This window comes from Somniosus microcephalus, chromosome 12 (genome assembly GCF_052327205.1).
Source record: "Somniosus microcephalus isolate GS21.2 chromosome 12, FLI_Smic_1.0, whole genome shotgun sequence".
Classification (NCBI taxonomy): domain Eukaryota; kingdom Metazoa; phylum Chordata; class Chondrichthyes; order Squaliformes; family Somniosidae; genus Somniosus; species Somniosus microcephalus.
Window position 1 is genome coordinate 21,657,136 of NC_140998.1, and position 21,583 is coordinate 21,678,718.

At 43.8% G+C, this 21,583-nt stretch overlaps 1 protein-coding gene across 2 annotated transcripts in view; it reads right to left on the reverse strand.

Annotated features, from left to right (window-relative positions):
• The window catches only part of nrxn3a (neurexin 3a), a 2,455,668-nt gene that overhangs the window by 830,238 nt on the left and 1,603,847 nt on the right, over positions 1–21,583 (reverse strand). Inside the window, exon 1 of one of the 2 annotated variants that reach the window (XM_086002656.1) lies at positions 12,544–14,255. The exons of the other annotated variant lie outside the window; for it this stretch is intronic. Within the exon in view, the coding sequence (XP_085858782.1) occupies positions 12,544–12,763 (220 nt within the window). The 5' untranslated portion in view covers positions 12,764–14,255. Of the gene's footprint in view, positions 1–12,543; positions 14,256–21,583 lie in introns of those variants that run through there. 2 annotated transcript variants of the gene reach the window in all.

Here is a 21,583-nt window from a genome sequence, read left to right on the forward strand (position 1 = left end):
ATTCGATCAACATTGTAACTGTATTACTGACACTATTCGATCAACATTGTAACTGTGTTACTGACACCATTCGATCAGCATTGTAACTGTATTACTGGCACCATTCGATCAACATTGTAACTGTATTACTGACACCATTCAATCAACATTGTAACTGTATTACTGACACTATTCGATCAGCATTGTGGCTGTATTACTGACACCATTCGATCAACATTGTAACTGTATTACTGACACCATTCGATCAACATTGTAACTGTATTACTGACACCATTCGATCAACATTGCAACTGTATTACTGACACCATTCGATCAACATTGTAACTGTATTACTGACACCATTTGATCAGCATTGTAACTGTATTACTGACACCATTCGATCAACATTGTAACTGTATTACTGACACTATTCGATCAACATTGTAACTGTATTACTGACACCATTCGATCAACATTGTAACTGTATTACTGACACCTTTCGATCAACATTGTAACTGCATTACTGACACCATTCGATCAACATTGTAACTGTATTACTGACACCATTCGATCAACATTGTAACTGTATTACTGACACCATTCGATCAACATTGTAACTGTATTACTGACACCATTCGATCAACATTGTAACTGTATTACTGACACCATTCGATCAACATTGTAACTGTAATACTGACACCATTCGATCAATATTGTAACTGTATTACTGACACCATTCGATCAACATTGTAACTGTATTACTGACACTATTCGATCAACTTTGCAACTGTATTACTGACACCATTCGATCAACATTGTAACTGTATTACTGACACCATTCGATCAACATTGTAACTGTATTACTGACACCATTCGATCAGCATTGTAACTGTATTACTGACACCATTCGATCAACATTGTAACTGTATTACTGACACCATTCGATCAACATTGTAACTGTATTACTGACAGCATTCGATCACCATTGTAACTGTATTACTGACACCATTCGATCAACATTGTAACTGTATTACTTACACTATTCGATCAGCATTGTAACTATATTACTGACACTATTCGATCAGCATTATAACTGTATTACTGACAGTATTCGATCAACATTGTAACTGTTTTCCTGACACTATTCGATCAAAATTGTAACTGTATTACTGACACCATTCGATCAACATTGTAACTGGATTACTGACACTATTCGATCAGCATTGAAACTGTATTACTGACACCATTCGATCAACATTGTAACTGTATTACTGACACTTTTCGATCAACATTGTAACTGTATTACTGACACTATTCGATCAACAGTGTAACTGTATTACTGATACCATTCGATCAGCATTGTAACTGTATTACTGACACCATTCGATCAACATTGTAACTGTATTACTGACACTATTTGATCAACATTGTAACTGTATTACTGACACCATTCGATCAGCATTGTAACTGTATTACTGACTCTATTGGATCACCATTGTAACTGCATTTCTGACACTATTCGATCAGCATTGTAACTGTATTACTGACACAATTCGACTAGCATTGTAACTGTATTACTGACACCATTCGATCAACATTGTAACTGTATTACTGACACCATTCGATCAACATTGTAACTGTATTACTGACACTATTCGATCAACATTGTAACTGTATTACTGACACCTTTCGATCAACATTGTAACTGTATTACTGACACCTTTCGATCAACATTGTAACTGTATTACTGACACTATTCAATCAACATTGTAACTGTATTACTGACACTATTCGATCAACATTGTAACTGTATTACTGACACTATTCGATCAACATTGTAACTGTGTTACTGACACCATTCGATCAGCATTGTAACTGTATTACTGGCACCATTCGATCAACATTGTAACTGTATTACTGACACCATTCGATCAACATTGTAACTGTATTACTGACACCATTCGATCAACATTGTAACTGTAATACTGACACCATTCGATCAATATTGTAACTGTATTACTGACACCATTTGATCAACATTGTAACTGTATTACTGACACTATTCGATCAGCATTGTAGCTGTATTACTGACACCATTCGATCAACATTGTAACTGTATTACTGACACCATTCGATCAACATTGTAACTGTATTACTGGCACCATTCGATCAACATTGTAACTGTATTACTGACACCATTCGATCAACATTGTAACTGTATTACTGACACCATTCGATCAACATTGCAACTGTATTACTGACACCATTCGATCAACATTGTAACTGTATTACTGACACCATTTGATCAACATTGTAACTATTACTGACACCATTCGATCAACATTGTAACTGTATTACTGACACCATTCGATCAACATTGTAACTGTATTACTGACACTATTCGATCAGCATTGTAACTGTATTACTGATACAATTCGATCAACACTGCAACTGTATTACTGACACTATTCGATCAGCATTGTAACTGTATTACTGACACCATTCGATCAACATTGTAACTGTATTACTGACACCATTCGATCAACATTGTAAGTGTAATACTGACAGCATTCGATCAACATTGTAACTGTATTACTGACACTATTCGATCAACATTGTAACTGTATTACTGACACCATTCGATCAACATTGTAACTGTATTACTGACACCATTCGATCAGCATTGTAACTGTATTACTGACACCATTCAATCAACATTGTAACTGTATTACTGACACCATTCGATCAACATTGTAACTGTATTACTGACAGCATTCGATCAACATTGTCACTGTATTACTGACACCATTCGATCAACATTGTTACTGCATTACTGACACTATTCGATCAACATTGTAACTGTATTCCTGACACCATTCGATCAACATTGTAACTATATTACTGACACCATTCGATCAACATTGTAACTGTATTACTGTCACCATTCAATCAACATTGTAACTGTATTACTGACACCACTCGATCAACATTGTAACTGTATTACTTACACCTGTCGATCAACATTGTAACTGTATTACTGACACCATTTGATCAACATTGTAACTGTTTTACTGACACTATTCGATCAACATTGTAACTGTATTACTGACACCATTCGATCAACATTGTAACTGTATTACTGACACAATTCGATCAACATTGTAACTGTATTACTAACACCATTCGATCAGCATTGTAACTGTATTACTTACACCATTCAATCAACATTGTAACTGTATTACTGACACCATTCGATCAACATTGTAACTGTGTTCCTGACACCATTCGATCAACATTGTAACTGTATTACTGACACCATTCGATCAGCATTGTAACTGTATTAATGACACTATTCGATCAACATTGTAACTGTATTACTGACACCATTCGATCAACATTGTAACTGTATTACTGACACCATTCGATCAACATTGTAACTGTGTTACTGACACCATTCGATCAACATTGTAACTGTATTACTGACACCATTCGATCAACATTGTAACTGTATTACTGACACCATTCGATCAACATTGTAACTGTATTGCTGACACTATTCGATCAACATTGTAACTGTATTACTGACACTATTCCATCAACATTGTAACTGTATTACTGACACTATTCGATCAACATTGTAACTGTGTTACTGACACCATTCGATCAACATTGTAACTGTATTACTGACACCATTCAATCAGCATTGTAACTGTATTACTGACACTATTCGATCAACATTGTAACTGTATTACTGACACCATTCGATCAACATTGTAACTGTATTACTGACACCATTCCATCAACATTGTAACTGTATTACTGACACCATTCGATCAACATTGTAACTGTATTACTTACACTATTCGATCAGCATTGTAACTGTATTACTGACACAATTCGACTAGCATTGTAACTGTATTACTGACACCATTCGATCAACATTGTAACTGTATTACTGACACCATTCGATCAACATTGTAACTGTATTACTGACACTATTCGATCAACATTGTAACTGTATTACTGACACCTTTCGATCAACATTGTAACTGTATTACTGACACCTTTCGATCAACATTGTAACTGTATTACTGACACTATTCAATCAACATTGTAACTGTATTACTGACACTATTCGATCAACATTGTAACTGTATTACTGACACTATTCGATCAACATTGTAACTGTGTTACTGACACCATTCGATCAGCATTGTAACTGTATTACTGGCACCATTCGATCAACATTGTAACTGTATTACTGACACCATTCAATCAACATTGTAACTGTATTACTGACACTATTCGATCAGCATTGTGGCTGTATTACTGACACCATTCGATCAACATTGTAACTGTATTACTGACACCATTCGATCAACATTGTAACTGTATTACTGACACCATTCGATCAACATTGCAACTGTATTACTGACACCATTCGATCAACATTGTAACTGTATTACTGACACCATTTGATCAGCATTGTAACTGTATTACTGACACCATTCGATCAACATTGTAACTGTATTACTGACACTATTCGATCAACATTGTAACTGTATTACTGACACCATTCGATCAACATTGTAACTGTATTACTGACACCTTTCGATCAACATTGTAACTGCATTACTGACACCATTCGATCAACATTGTAACTGTATTACTGACACCATTCGATCAACATTGTAACTGTATTACTGACACCATTCGATCAACATTGTAACTGTATTACTGACACCATTCGATCAACATTGTAACTGTATTACTGACACCATTCGATCAACATTGTAACTGTAATACTGACACCATTCGATCAATATTGTAACTGTATTACTGACACCATTCGATCAACATTGTAACTGTATTACTGACACTATTCGATCAACTTTGCAACTGTATTACTGACACCATTCGATCAACATTGTAACTGTATTACTGACACCATTCGATCAACATTGTAACTGTATTACTGACACCATTCGATCAGCATTGTAACTGTATTACTGACACCATTCGATCAACATTGTAACTGTATTACTGACACCATTCGATCAACATTGTAACTGTATTACTGACAGCATTCGATCACCATTGTAACTGTATTACTGACACCATTCGATCAACATTGTAACTGTATTACTTACACTATTCGATCAGCATTGTAACTATATTACTGACACTATTCGATCAGCATTATAACTGTATTACTGACAGTATTCGATCAACATTGTAACTGTTTTCCTGACACTATTCGATCAAAATTGTAACTGTATTACTGACACCATTCGATCAACATTGTAACTGGATTACTGACACTATTCGATCAGCATTGAAACTGTATTACTGACACCATTCGATCAACATTGTAACTGTATTACTGACACTTTTCGATCAACATTGTAACTGTATTACTGACACTATTCGATCAACAGTGTAACTGTATTACTGACACCATTCGATCAGCATTGTAACTGTATTACTGACACCATTCGATCAACATTGTAACTGTATTACTGACACTATTTGATCAACATTGTAACTGTATTACTGACACCATTCGATCAGCATTGTAACTGTATTACTGACTCTATTGGATCACCATTGTAACTGCATTTCTGACACTATTCGATCAGCATTGTAACTGTATTACTGACACAATTCGACTAGCATTGTAACTGTATTACTGACACCATTCGATCAACATTGTAACTGTATTACTGACACCATTCGATCAACATTGTAACTGTATTACTGACACTATTCGATCAACATTGTAACTGTATTACTGACACCTTTCGATCAACATTGTAACTGTATTACTGACACCTTTCGATCAACATTGTAACTGTATTACTGACACTATTCAATCAACATTGTAACTGTATTACTGACACTATTCGATCAACATTGTAACTGTATTACTGACACTATTCGATCAACATTGTAACTGTGTTACTGACACCATTCGATCAGCATTGTAACTGTATTACTGGCACCATTCGATCAACATTGTAACTGTATTACTGACACCATTCAATCAACATTGTAACTGTATTACTGACACTATTCGATCAGCATTGTGGCTGTATTACTGACACCATTCGATCAACATTGTAACTGTATTACTGACACCATTCGATCAACATTGTAACTGTATTACTGACACCATTCGATCAACATTGCAACTGTATTACTGACACCATTCGATCAATATTGTAACTGTATTACTGACACCATTTGATCAGCATTGTAACTGTATTACTGACACCATTCGATCAACATTGTAACTGTATTACTGACACTATTCGATCAACATTGTAACTGTATTACTGACACCATTCGATCAACATTGTAACTGTATTACTGACACCTTTCGATCAACATTGTAACTGCATTACTGACACCATTCGATCAACATTGTAACTGTATTACTGACACCATTCGATCAACATTGTAACTGTATTACTGACACCATTCGATCAACATTGTAACTGTATTACTGACACCATTCGATCAACATTGTAACTGTATTACTGACACCATTCGATCAACATTGTAACTGTAATACTGACACCATTCGATCAATATTGTAACTGTATTACTGACACCATTCGATCAACATTGTAACTGTATTACTGACACTATTCGATCAACATTGCAACTGTATTACTGACACCATTCGATCAACATTGTAACTGTATTACTGACACCATTCGATCAACATTGTAACTGTATTACTGACACAATTCGATCAGCATTGTAACTGTATTACTGACACCATTCGATCAACATTGTAACTGTATTACTGACACCATTCGATCAACATTGTAACTGTATTACTGACAGCATTCGATCAACATTGTAACTGTATTACTGACACCATTCGATCAACATTGTAACTGTATTACTGACACTATTCGATCAACATTGTAACTGTATTACTGACACCATTCGATCAACATTGTAACTGTATTACTGGCACCATTCGATCAACATTGTAACTGTATTACTGACACCATTTGATCAACATTGTAACTGTATTACTGACACTATTCGATCAGCATTGTAGCTGTATTACTGACACCATTCGATCAACATTGTAACTGTATTACTGACACCATTCGATCAACATTGTAACTGTATTACTGGCACCATTCGATCAACATTGTAACTGTATTACTGACACCATTCGATCAACATTGTAACTGTATTACTGACACCATTCGATCAACATTGTAACTGTATTACTGACACCATTTGATCAACATTGTAACTATTACTGACACCATTCGATCAACATTGTAACTGTATTACTGACACCATTCGATCAACATTGTAACTGTATTACTGACACTATTCGATCAGCATTGTAACTGTATTACTGATACAATTCGATCAACACTGCAACTGTATTACTGACACTATTCGATCAGCATTGTAACTGTATTACTGACACCATTCGATCAACATTGTAACTGTATTACTGACACCATTCGATCAACATTGTAACTGTAATACTGACAGCATTCGATCAACATTGTAACTGTATTACTGACACTATTCGATCAACATTGTAACTGTATTACTGACACCATTCGATCAACATTGTAACTGTATTACTGACACCATTCGATCAGCATTGTAACTGTATTACTGACACCATTCGATCAACATTGTAACTGTATTACTGACACCATTCGATCAACATTGTAACTGTATTACTGACAGCATTCGATCAACATTGTCACTGTATTACTGACACCATTCGATCAACATTGTTACTGCATTACTGACACTATTCGATCAACATTGTAACTGTATTACTGACACCATTCGATCAACATTGTAACTATATTACTGACACCATTCGATCAACATTGTAACTGTATTACTGTCACCATTCAATCAACATTGTAACTGTATTACTGACACCACTCGATCAACATTGTAACTGTATTACTTACACCTGTCGATCAACATTGTAACTGTATTACTGACACCATTTGATCAACATTGTAACTGTTTTACTGACACTATTCGATCAACATTGTAACTGTATTACTGACACCATTCGATCAACATTGTAACTGTATTACTGACACAATTCGATCAACATTGTAACTGTATTACTAACACCATTCGATCAGCATTGTAACTGTATTACTTACACCATTCAATCAACATTGTAACTGTATTACTGACACCATTCGATCAACATTGTAACTGTGTTCCTGACACCATTCGATCAACATTGTAACTGTATTACTGACACCATTCGATCAGCATTGTAACTGTATTAATGACACTATTCGATCAACATTGTAACTGTATTACTGACACCATTCGATCAACATTGTAACTGTATTACTGACACCATTCGATCAACATTGTAACTGTGTTACTGACACCATTCGATCAACATTGTAACTGTATTACTGACACCATTCGATCAACATTGTAACTGTATTACTGACACCATTCGATCAACATTGTAACTGTATTGCTGACACTATTCGATCAACATTGTAACTGTATTACTGACACTATTCCATCAACATTGTAACTGTATTACTGACACTATTCGATCAACATTGTAACTGTGTTACTGACACCATTCGATCAACATTGTAACTGTATTACTGACACCATTCAATCAGCATTGTAACTGTATTACTGACACTATTCGATCAACATTGTAACTGTATTACTGACACCATTCGATCAACATTGTAACTGTATTACTGACACCATTCCATCAACATTGTAACTGTATTACTGACACCATTCAATCAACATTGTAACTGTATTACTGACACCATTCGATCAACATTGTAACTGTATTACTGACACTATTCGATCAACATTGTAACTGTATTACTGACACCATTCGATCAACATTGTAACTGTATTACTTACACTATTCGATCAGCATTGTAACTGTATTACTGACACTATTCGATCAGCATTATAACTGTATTACTGACACTATTCGATCAACATTGTACCTGTATTACTGACACTATTTGATCAACATTGTAACTGTATTACTGACACTATTCGATCATCATTGTAACTGTATTACTGACACTATTCGATGAACATTGTAACTGTATTACTGACACTATTCGATCAACATTGTAACTGTATTACTGACACCATTCGATCAGCATTGTAACTGTATTCCTGACACTATTCCATCAACATTGTAACTGTATTACTGACACCATTCGATCAACATTGTAACTGTATTACTGACACTATTCGATCAACATTGTAACTGTATTACTGACACCATTCGATCAACATTGTAACTGTATTACTGACACCATTCGATCAACATTGTAACTGTATTACTGACACCATTCGATCAACATTGTAACTGTATTACTGACACCATTCGATCAGCATTGTAACTGTATTCCTGACACTATTCGATCAACATTGTAACTGTATTACTGACAGTATTTGATCAGCATTGTAACTGTATTACTGACACTATTTGATCAACATTATAACTGTATTACTGACATTATTTGATCAGCATTGTAACTGTATTACTGACACCATTCGATCAACATTGCAACTGTATTTCTGACACCATTCGATCAACATTGTAACTGTATTCCTGACACTATTCGATCAACATTGTAACTGTATTACTGACACCATTCGATCAGCATTGTAACTGTATTACTGACACCATTTGATCAACATTATAACTGTATTACTGACAGTATTTAATCAGCATTGTAACTGTATTACTGACACCATTTGATCAACATTATAACTGTATTACTGACACTATTCGATCAACATTGTAACTGTATTACTGACAGTATTTGATCAGCATTGTAACTGTATTACTGACACCATTTGATCAACATTATAACTGTATTACTGACAGTATTTGATCAGCATTGTAACTGTATTACTGACACCATTTGCTCAACATTATAACTGTATTTTTGATAAACTGAAGCAGTGACTAGCTCCAGACAGCAGAGCTCAGCAGCATGCAGCTGGTGAGCAGGTTAACGTCTGCCCGCTGCACCTTACGCCAGTTTACCGGCAGCGCACTGAGCCGTGAAGATGAAGAAATGATCAGCAGCGCCCGAAGAGACTCAGCCGCGATTAGCCTAGATTGAGCTTGACGCTGTCGTCCTGCATCGAGACCCCTGCACCAGGCAGCAGTCTCACATTTATATACAACGGGTCAAACTCATTTGATGAGGTGTCGGTGCAGTTGGGAAAGTGGAGCAGGGGAATGAGGGGGTGGGGGGGGGGCACGGCGGGCGGGGAGGGAGGAGGGAGTAATTTAATCGGGAAGAATTAGAAGGAGATTGGCGTTTTTCTGATTGGAATCAGCAGCATTTCTTTCAGCACCTGGCTGCTGAGCTCTGGCAGTGAAACGAGGCTTTTTAACAATGTTTGATTCCGCCGACACTTCAGGCTGCTGCTGGAAGGGAAAGCGGTGGTGGAATTCTAATTCAAATGCGTTAACGCTGCTGTAGGACTGAAATGTTTAGCAAAAAGAAATCTGGTTTTAGTCACCATTATTTCCCACCCCCTCCCTCTCTCCGAGAACATATGCTTTGCAGAACAAGCAGAAACTTCAAGGGAAAGACAGGCAGACAGAGGATTCTGTAGAATGCACATCACAGAAACAGGCCATTCGGCCCAGCTGGTCTATGCCGGCCCACACGAGCCTCTTCCCACCCCTTACTTCATCTCACTCTATCCGTAATATCTATTATTTTTTTTCTTCCCTCGTGCGTTTATCTCGCTTCTCTTTAAATGCATCAAATGATGTCCCTCAGAATCATTTACCTCATTTGCTCACCAATAACATCTCTTCGTCCAAACTCTGACAATCGCTACCTGAAGCAGCTTCAATAATAACTTTCGGAAGGGAATTAGATGAATACTTTGAAAAGGGGAAAACATTTTTTTTTGCAGGGCTACGGCGGGGGGCGGGGGGAAATGAGCAAGAAGTGGGGCGGGGCAGGGGGGGAGTGGGAATAATTGGATAGCTCTTTGAAAGAGCCGGCATAGACACGATGGGCCGAGCGGACTCCTTCTGTGCTGTATGATTCTACGATCTAACCAGCTTATTAACCGTACCCCATGGTGCTTGTAAGAAGCCATTCGCTGGGCTTTATTTCGCAGCGTGGTGTTGCTTGGCATTAAGTGTAAAACAGCAGCAGCGCTAATGTTGCATGAGAGAGGAAGATATTGATATACCATGTGAATTTAAATATATATATATATTAAAAAAAAACAAGTTTCCTTATGACAGGGAGTCAGTGATATTGATCCCCCCCCACCAAAAAAATACAGAATTATTCTAATAATTTCTTTCCCTAAGGTTCCTATCTGATTTAATTTTTCCACTCGATGAATTCTTCCAAGCAATTAAGCCTCAAAGTACTCATCAAAGGATCGGATTGAAAAGGTGCAGCTGTTTGGCAAAGTAATGGGAGAAACTGTGTCCACTGGGTCGGTAACCGGAGGACGCAGATTTAAGGTAATTGGCAAAAGAGCCAGAGAGAAGGTGCATTTTTTATTTTACGCAGCGAGGGGCTTATGCTCTGGAATGCGTTGCCTGAAAGGGCGGTGGTAGCAGATTCAGTAGTAACTTTCAAAAAGGGGAATCGGATCAATACTTGAAGGGGAAAAAAATGTCGCAGGGCTACGGGGAAAGAGCAGGGGGAGTGGGATTAATGGGGCAGCTCTTTCAAAGAGCCAGCACCGGCACAATGGGCCGAATGGCCTCCTTCAGTGCTGTATCATTCCGTGCTCAAGTTAAGGGGAAGGAAATCAAGGGATCTCGACTTAGGAACGAGTTCTTAATGGCTATTAACTTGTTCCTTGTGATTTGCTGAGTGCGGGAGACGATTGCCTGAAGATCCCCAGCATTCATTTTCAGAGCGAAAAGTCACATAAAATAATTCACATAATTACTGCAGCTTAAAGGGGAGGGGAGGGGAAATCTTCAGTGATTTTTTTTTCATTCCTACCTGCCAGCTTGCTCGAACCCTTTTTTTTTAACCGCCAAATGCTCAATTTTGTAAGTCTCAATCTGCAACACTGGAGCTTTTCTGTCCAGGAAAAGGGCTGAAGCAAAAATATTTTGCACTGTTTCTTAAGAAAATACCCATTTCGCTCTCACACCTGGATTCTCCCCATTAACCAGTGTTTCTTTATTGAACTGTACCAAGGTATGTGTGCCAATGCACAAAGCATAGTAACTTGTTAAATATCCCAGGTTAGATAGATAGAAAGCATTGCTCCCTTTCCTCTTTGCACACACACAGCACAGAGTACAAGAACTTAAAATAACTCAACAAGCCCTTGGATTGCAGTTTGATTTTAAACTCAAGGAATGTCCTGGATTGCTCCTCACTGAATGCATCCTAATTGCACACATTTGACACACACAAACCGAGGCTGCGAATCTCTTAGCATGCACTTAAGAGACAGAAAGAGGCAGGCAAGTTTTAAGCAGCAACAACAGACAGACAGAGACAGAGAGAGAGAGAGAGAGAGAGCGAGACGCACCGTGCCCGCCCCGCAGGGAGGCTGGGGAGCGGTAGATGGAGATAGGCACTGAGTGATGTTTGCTGCTTTGGAAGTGATGCTCATGCTGTGTCGAAGAGCCGGACGAACTCCACACCGTGCTGACGAGGCATCCCAAAGCCAGAGACCAGATCCAGGGCGCTCGGCGGCAGCAGCGAGAGGGGCATTGCCTCGGTGAGCAGGCTGAGATCCTCAGGTGCATGGTCGGCGCACTGGCAGCCCGCAGAGACACAGCACTGCTCCCAGGCGAAGAGGATGGTTCATGATGGTATGAAGCCCATAGTAAGTCGCTCGTAGCTCCCCTCTTTCTCGCCCTGCCGCCTCCCCACCCCACCCCACCAATCGACCAGACAGATGGCCAGCTGCTGGAAACCAAAAATCCTCCAACCCTCCTCCTCCTCCTTCTCCTCGGGTGATGTCCTTGGGGGGTGATCTCAAGTTGCCACCGCTGCTCCTTCTCCCAGCCCTCGGCAGTGGACCAGGCTGCAACCGCTGCTGTACATGCCAGCTGACCAAGGCTATGTATTGCTGTTCATCGAGGCTTCTTCTCGGCTGGAGAAAGCTTGAGACTTGGGGAGGAGAGGGGAGAGGGGGGGGTGGTGGTGGGGGAGAGGAGGAACAATCTTTCCCCTTGCTCCTGTGATCCAAGGTACCCGGGTGGTGGCAAGGTGGCAGAAGACACACACACACTCTCACACACCAAAAAAAAGATGAAGTTTTTTTTTTAAAAGGCTTAGCAGTCCTCAAGACCTTTGCTGCTCCCCAGTACCAGTCTCCTCCTGACTGATGCAGTGCAGTGCAGAACTATTTAGACGCCTCAGCCTCTCAGTACTGTTCCCAGCAACTCAGATGGAAGAATGTTAACCCTGTGAGCACTTAGTGGAACACAGCATCTCCACATTCACATACACACACACACAGCAGTGTGTAGATCGACTGCAGTCACCAAGCAATACTGAATGAGGAGACCAGAAGCATTAAAAAAAAACTAGGCAAGACTATGCAAATCTTCACACTCCTAATAGCAAATCAGTGAAGCTGGGATTGCACTGCAGAGGGAACAGACTATTTTATTAAAGGGGAGGGGTCTGAGGCCGGGCTAGTATTCTCTTCATACCCATCACCCCGCCACCACCCCCCCAACCCACAGCCCAAATTGCTCGTCCAATTGCCGAACTGAATACTTTGCCCATGGCGAGGGGGTCAGCGAGAGAAAGGTGGGCGAGGGGCAGGCACAGGGTGGAAGTGAGGGTGGAAACGGCTGCTGACTGTGGCTGTCCCTCCCTCTGACAATGAGTCCTGCTTATTCTCACATCCCGTCCCTCCATCCTCCCCGATTGCGCCATAATTCTCCCACCGGGATTGAGGAGGGAACACACGGGAAGCTGTCGGATTTAGCTCAGCAGACGGTCGTCTCTCGATCTGCCAAGTGGTGGGACTTGACATTAACTGCCCCAATCTATCATTTTACTCTGCCTCTTATAATTGCACAGTCATCACAATGCCATAACGCGATTCCAACGCAGCGTGCAAGGCACTTACAGCTGCCAGTAAAATTCAACGACGAAATGTATGGGTTATAAACAAGCTTGTCAACCCCCTAAAAACATTTTTTTCCTAATTAACTGCATACAGCATGCTGTTTAAACTAGTGTCCTTTCGCCAACAAAAAATTCCAACGCCTTCAAAATGGGACTCCTTTCCCCCCGCCCCACCTCACCCTCACCCCCCCCGCCCAACTGTGTCTCTTATGGGGGAATGCACCACCTGTTGTGCTGCAGACCCCTAGAGACGAGAAAAGCCCCCCCCCCCAACCAAGAGATAGTCCCTGGTCTGTGCTCTGACTTAGCTCGGCTGAGTCAGTTGCTGGACTTCGGTCTCAGAACTTGAGGACTCCCGTCCGGCACAAACAGGGCGTTAGCGCTCCGCAAATGGTGGGGAACGACTTAGCACCCCCCGTTCCTACCTCCGCTGTGACCGAAGGGCCAGCCTGAGTCAGACAGTGGACCCTTTAAATATGCAAATGGCCCCTATAAATATGCAAATGGTCCCTTTAAATATGCAAATGTACCATCTCTTTGGTCGAGCATTCTGTGGCAACCAGTTTTGATTTTGTTTTAAAATGTTTTACTCAGGAAGACTGTGTGTGAAGGCCATGGCAAATTTACATTTTTAAGTTTACAAACAACGCAAAATCCATCAAGAGTGTGAAATTCGGTTACGCCCCGTTTGGGGGCAGTAACTGAGGTAAGGTCGGACATTTAGTGCCCGGCGTGGAAGTACCGCCCCGGCCGCTGAATTGGGCTTACCGCCCCGCACAGGAAGTGGAGCGCAATGTTGGGCGTTACACTTCCTGGTGGGGCGGTAACCGAGGCGATGTCGCTGCCGTGTTTCAACGCCCCTCCCCCTTCAGTTAAAGGGGAGGGCCACTGCGAGCTCTGCCGGGCCACCCGTGGCCCACACTAGGCCACCAGGGCGGCGTGGTGCCGCGGCTGCACCGTGTAATGGCGCCGGGCTGCGCGATGGCGACCAGGACCACGGCACGGCACGCCACGGAGGGGCCGGCCCGGACGTCGGTGACAAAAAAGAATAGGGTGGCGGCCACACCTCCCCTTTAAATACTGCCCTGCGAGCGGAGGTCGGCCCAGCCCGCGACCCAGGAGGCTGGGGCTGACATAGCTCGCGGGGTGCAGCCGAATTTCTGTCACGGGGCGGTAAGAGTTCGCGGCGCACGGCGATGATGTCATCCCCGGCGGAGCAGCGGCCCGGGGTGCTACCAGCGGGGGCGCGGTGTTATCGGGCAGCGCCTCAGCAATGCCCCAGACGATAAGCCCTTTGTGCCCCGTTAGCGCCCCCCGGAGGCACTAACGGCAGGTGCAAAGGAGTCGAATTTCTAGCCCTCCAGGGAGTGGAATTCCATGTACTGTGTGTGGCGGGGTTGGGCGGGAGGCAATCTGTGCTGATAAGGAGGTGAACAAGAAGCTGCTGTCCATCCTGGGAGAGCCAGTTGCCTCGCCGTCTCCATTTTCCACCAAAGCTTCTGCCTCTGCTCCCTTGCTGGACCCCCTGAACCATTTGTGACCTGATGCAGCTCTTCCATTCACCTCACTCGCCGCGCCCCCCTCCGCGCCTCTCCCCTTTGCAGACTTTCTCCTCAGCTGTGATTTTTCTCCAATCGAAGTTTGGGGTGGGGGGGGGGGTGGTGGGCAGGAGATGAGAAGTGAGGATGTGGAAAAATAAATGGCACTTGAGTTCTAACGTAAAACAATTACCTTGTGCTAGTTGCAGACGCACATTCGTTCAGGTGTGTTAACCGTGGCTCATAGAAACATAGCAGATAGGAGCAGGAGTAGGCCATTCGGCCCTCGAGCCTGTTCCGCCATTTAATGAGATCATGGCTGATCATCCAAATTCAGGACCCTGTCCCTGCTTTCTCCCCATAGCCCTTGATCCCTTTAGCCTTAAGAAATATATCCAACTCCTTCTTGAATATATTTAATGAATTGGCCTCAACTGCCTTCAGTGGTAGAGTATTCCACAGGTTCACCACTCTCTGGGTGAAGAAATTCCTCCTCATCTCTGTCCTAAATGGCTTACCCCTTATCCTTAGACTGTGAGCCCTGGTTCTGGACTCCCCCGCCATCGGGAACATCCTTCCTGCATCTAGTCTGACTAGTCCTGTGAGAATTTTATAAGTTTCAATGAGATCCCTTCTCAATCTTCTAAACTCTAGCGAATATAAGCTTAATCGACCCAATCTCTCCTCATACGTCATTCCTGCCATCCCGGGTAACACACTCGCCTCTGAGTCAGACGGTTGTGGATTCAACTCCCACTCCAGAGACTTGAGCACATAATCTAGGCTGACGCTCCCAGTGCAGTACTGAGGGTGCGCCGCACTGTCAGAGGTGCCGTCTTTCGGATAAGATGTTATCGTCTGCCCCCTCAGGTGGACTTAAAAGATCCCACGGCACTATTTCGAAGAAGATCAGGGATTTATCCCTCAATCAACATCACTAAAACAGATTGACATGAATCTTGTCATTCATGTGTAAATGACTGATGAAGTAATACTGGGTGGCCTGCGGGTGGCGCTGTCCAGGGAGAGTATAAATACTCGGGCATGGGCCCAGCTTGCTCAGGACATTCTTTAACAGGAACTAGTGAAGGACACAACTAGATCTCCATGTTGAAAAACAGTTGATTAAAGCCTTGTTTAATACTCAGACCGAGTGCCTAGTAGTTTTCTTACGTCACAGATCATCTGGCCGCTATCACATTGCTGTTTGTGGGAGCTTGCTGTGCGCTTGTTGGCTGCCACCTCAGCCGCTCTTGGCCAGGTGGTGAGCGGCTGGAGAATCTCACGTGCGAGGCTCGAGTTTGGATCTGCCCTGGAGAGACGACGGCGGGACAGACATGCTAGGATAAGGGAGCCAACAGGAGCTGGAAACTCTCGTGGGCACTTACGCCCTCAACAGGAGAGCGAGCACGCGCACGCACACACCGCAAAACAAGCGACTCCGTGACAGACAGCGATTGCAATACGCCACATCCAGGGCAGCGTTTAAACGCCCTGTGATTAGCGAATTCTGAATGAGGCAGAAGTGTTCCTTTCATAATCAACAAAAAGCCATTGAATCAGTTTGATAATCCACTTGTCTCTGGCACTGCGCAGTTCTGAATTAAAGGGGAACTCCTCTCCCCCCAACCCCCCCATCCTTTAACTTCACAGCGGCCATCACCATTTTATAAAATCAGAGGTAGAGAGACTTTTCATTTCAATATCCCTTTCAGTTATTTTTCGGTCTCCATTTACCCCCCACTGCCTCCCACCCCCCCCCAAAAAAAATGTTTTCTACTCCCAAGGAGCTGGCTGCCAGTCGCTATGGTTTCACGGGCCCACTCTCTCAAAGGACCATTCTGCGTGTGTGAGACTAGTCTGTGAACGTTGGCTGGCTGTTCGAGCATGGTTTGGCGTTGCAGCTGAGCACGGCCTTGTGCTGACCTGGTGTTTGCCGCACCCACCCCACCCCACCCCACCCCCCCCACACAATCACCACCACCCTCCACAATTTAAAAATTCTCATCCTTGTTTTCAAATCCCTCCACGGCCTCGCCCCCCTCCCTAGCTCCGTCACCTCCTCCGAGATCCCTGCGCTCCTCCAATTCTGGCCTCTTGAACAGCCCCCATTTTGATCGCCCCGACCATTGGTGGCCGTGCCTTCAGCTGCCTGGGCCCTACGCTCTGGAATTCCCTCCCGAAACCTCTCCGCCTCTCTACCCTCCTCCTTTAAAAGGCTTCTTAAAACCTAGCTCTTTGACCAAGCTTTTGCTCACCTGCCCTAATAGAAACATGGAAACATAGAAGATAGGAGCAGGAGTAGGCCATTCGGCCCTCGAGCCTGCTCCGCCATTCAATGAGATCATGGCTGATCATCCAAATTCAGTACCCTGTCCCTGCTTTCTCCCCATATCCCTTGATCCCTTTAGCCTTAAGAAATATATCCAACTCTTTCTTGAATATATTTAATGAATTGACCTCAACTGCCTTCTGTGGTAGAGAATTCCACAGGTTCACCACTCTCTGGGTGAAGTAATTCCTCCTCATCTCTGTCCTAAATGGCTTACCCCTTATCCTTAGATTGTGACCCCTGGTTCTGGACTTCCCTGCCATCGGGAACATCCTTCCTGCATCTAGTCTCCTCGTGTGGCTCGGTGTCAGGTTTGTCTGATTACGCTCCTGTGATGCGCCTTGGGACGTTTTACCATGCGATAGGCGCTGTATAAATGCAAGTTGTTGTTGTTGGTTGATTTTTTTTTCCGCCCCCATTTGTAGTTCAGGATTTTGAAGGGCCAATTGTCAAACTAATAACTAACGGCCCGACTGAAATCAGTTAAGTCAGCACTGACCAGGGGTTGAACCTCGGGGCAATGTGGATGTACACGAGATTAAACCCACAATCCACTGTCTGCATAAAATTAAGATCATAAAACACCGCAAAATCTATATAAACCATATAAACCTTTCAACACTCCCTGAGCACTGTGCATTGATCTTGTGTAATTCCTTCAAGAACATAACAGAAGCATTTCAAAGCACTGAGCAGTTTTCTCCAGACCACACAATGTAATGAAGGTGGAGAGGCCTAACTGCACATTGAAGAATTGGAATCCTGCTACCGCTGCTCGACTGAGATCACTTAACTCACATGGACCTGGAAGGTGGTCGGTGCAATCTCTGGACCCTGTCACGAGGCAGATATCAGTCAGGAAGCAGTAGGCATGTTACAATTGACCTCCGCGCCATTGGATTCGGCGGGAGGGGGAGCGGGTCAGTTCTCGTTCGTGATTTCCTTCCAGTGACATCTGCTGGAAGTGTGTGCATGTTTGTCAGCGTGCATGTTTGTCAGTGTGTATGTTTGTCAGTGTGCGTGTGTGTCTGTGTGTGTGTGTGTCTGTGTGTGTGTGTGTCTGTGTGTGTGTGTGTGTGTGTGTGTTAGTCTGTATGTGTGTCTGTGTGTGTGTGCATGTGTCTGTGTCTGTGTGTGTGTGTGTGTTTCTGTGTGTGTCTGTGCATGTGTGTGTGTCTGTGTGTGTGTGTGTCTGTGTGTGTGTGTCTGTGTGTGTTAGTCTGTATGTGTGTCTGTGTGTGTGTGCATGTGTGCATGTCTGTGTGTGTGTGCCTGTATGTGTGTGTCTGTGTGTGTGTGTCTGTGTGTGAGTCTGTATGTGTGTGTGTCTGTGTGTGTGTCTTTCTGTGTATGTGTCTGTATGTGTGTATGTGTGTCTGTATGTGTGTGTGTCTGTGTGTGTGTCTTTCTGTGTGTGTGTCTGTGTGTGTGCCTTTGTGTGTGTCTGTGTGTGTGTGTCTGTGTCTGTCTATGTGTGTGTCTGTGTGTGTGTGTGTGTGTGTGTATGTGTGTGTCTGTGTGTCTGTGTGTGTGTGTCTGTGTGTGTTAGTCTGTATGTGTGTCTGTGTGTGTCTGTATGTGTGTCTGTGTGTGTGTGCATGTGTGTGTGTCTGTGTGTGTGTGCCTGTATGTGTGTGTCTGTGTGTGAGTCTGTATGTGTGTGTGTCTGTGTGTGTGTCTTTCTGTGTATGTGTCTGTATGTGTGTATGTGTGTCTGTATGTGTGTGTCTGTGTGTGTGTCTTTCTGTGTGTGTGTCTGTGTGTGTGTCTTTGTGTGTGTCTGTGTGTGTGTCTGTGTCTGTCTGTGTGTGTGTCTGTGTGTGTGCGTGTGTGCATGTTTGTGTGTGTTTGTCAGTGTGTGTGTGTCTGTGTCTGTGTGCATGTCTGTGTGTGTGTGTGTGTGAGTGTGTGTCTGTCTGTCTGTACGTGTCTGTGTGTGTCTGTCTGAGTGTGTGTCTGTGTGTGTGTCTTTCTTTGTGTGTGTCTGTCTGTGTGTGAGTGTGTGTCTGTCTGTCTGTACGTGTCTGTGTGTGTCTGTGCGTGTGTGTCTGTGTGTGTGTCTGTGTGTATGTGTATTTCTGTCTGTGTGTGTGTGTTTATTGGTGTGTGTGTGTCTGTAGATTTCAGGTCAGAACAGTAAGCAGTTTTCCACAGTGAAATAGTCTGCCTGGTCGTATGACAGAGGCTCAGTTGGAAGAGGGATTGGAAAGGACCGCTGGCTCCCGAGGAATTGTACCCAGCAAGTGAGGATGGGAAGATGGAAAAATGCCAACCAAAAAAAGATGGAAATAGAGCGGTCTGAGCTCCTTCCAATTTTCATGCTGAAGAGATTTACAAAAACCCAGCAAACGAGTGTGTCCAGTCTGCTCTGGGCTGTCCTATTTAGTGCCGGAACAGGCTGACAGGTGGAAATAAATTACCTGAGCAAGGAACAGAAAAAGGAAGTATAGACTCTACTGCATACAGTACTAAAAAAATTATAAGTCTGTCAGGGCCCACATTATCTTTCACTCTTTAATCCAATTTGATAAGGAGAAGCCGACGAAACACTGGAAATTATTGCAGGCTCTTTGCTAATCAAATAGGTAATTAATCTTTATCTGGCATTTTCACTGCTTAAAATAGACACAGCGGAGATAAATGTGTTGCGAGAATTACACAGTGAACTCCGTCCTTTTCTAAGTTACGCTTCACGTCGGGATTTGGAGCCACTTTGACAAAGGTGAAAAAAAAGGTTTCGAATGAGGTGGAGACTCTGAACGGGGGAATTCATTTTGAGGTTGAAATGTCCTATCCAGGCACCGCTAGCATTGTCAGATTTATGCTAATCTCAGGTGGTGGGTTGGGGGTGGTGGCGGTGATGGGGGTGGAGGGCAGTGATGGGGGGGGGCAGTGATGGGGGGGTGGCGGTGATGGGGGGGAGGGCGGTGGTGGGGGGGGAGGGCGGTGGTGGGGGGGAGGGCGGTGGTGGGGGGGAGGGCGGTGATGGGGGGGAGGGCGGTGATGGGGGGAGGGCGGTGATGGGGGGATGGCGGTGATGGGGGGATGGCGGTGATGGGGGAGGGCAGTGATGGGGGGGAGGGCGGTGATGGGGGGAGGGCGGTGATGGGGGGATGGCGGTGATGGGGGGAGGGCGGTGATGGGGGGGAGGGCGGTGATGGGGGGAGGGCGGTGATGGGGGGGAGGGCGGTGATGGGGGGTGGGCGGTGATGGGGGGGAGGGCGGTGATGGGGGGATGGCGGTGATGGGGGGGAGGGCGGTGATGGGGGGAGGGCGGTGATGGCGGGGGAGGGCGGTGATGGGGGGGAGGGCGGTGATGGCGGGGAGGGCGGTGATGGGGGGGAGGGCAGTGATGGGGGGGAGGGCGGTGATGGGGGGGTGGCAGTGATGGGGGGAGGGCGGTGATGGGGGGGAGGGCGGTGATGGGGGGGGTGGCGGTGATGGGGGGAGGGCGGTGATGGGGGGGAGGGCGGTGATGGGGGGGTGGCGGTGATGGGGGGAGGGCGGTGATGGGGGGGAGGGCGGTGATGGGGTGAGGGCGGTGATGGGGGGATGGCGGTGATGGGGGGAGGGCGGTGATGGGGGGGAGGGCGGTGATGGGGGGGAGGGCG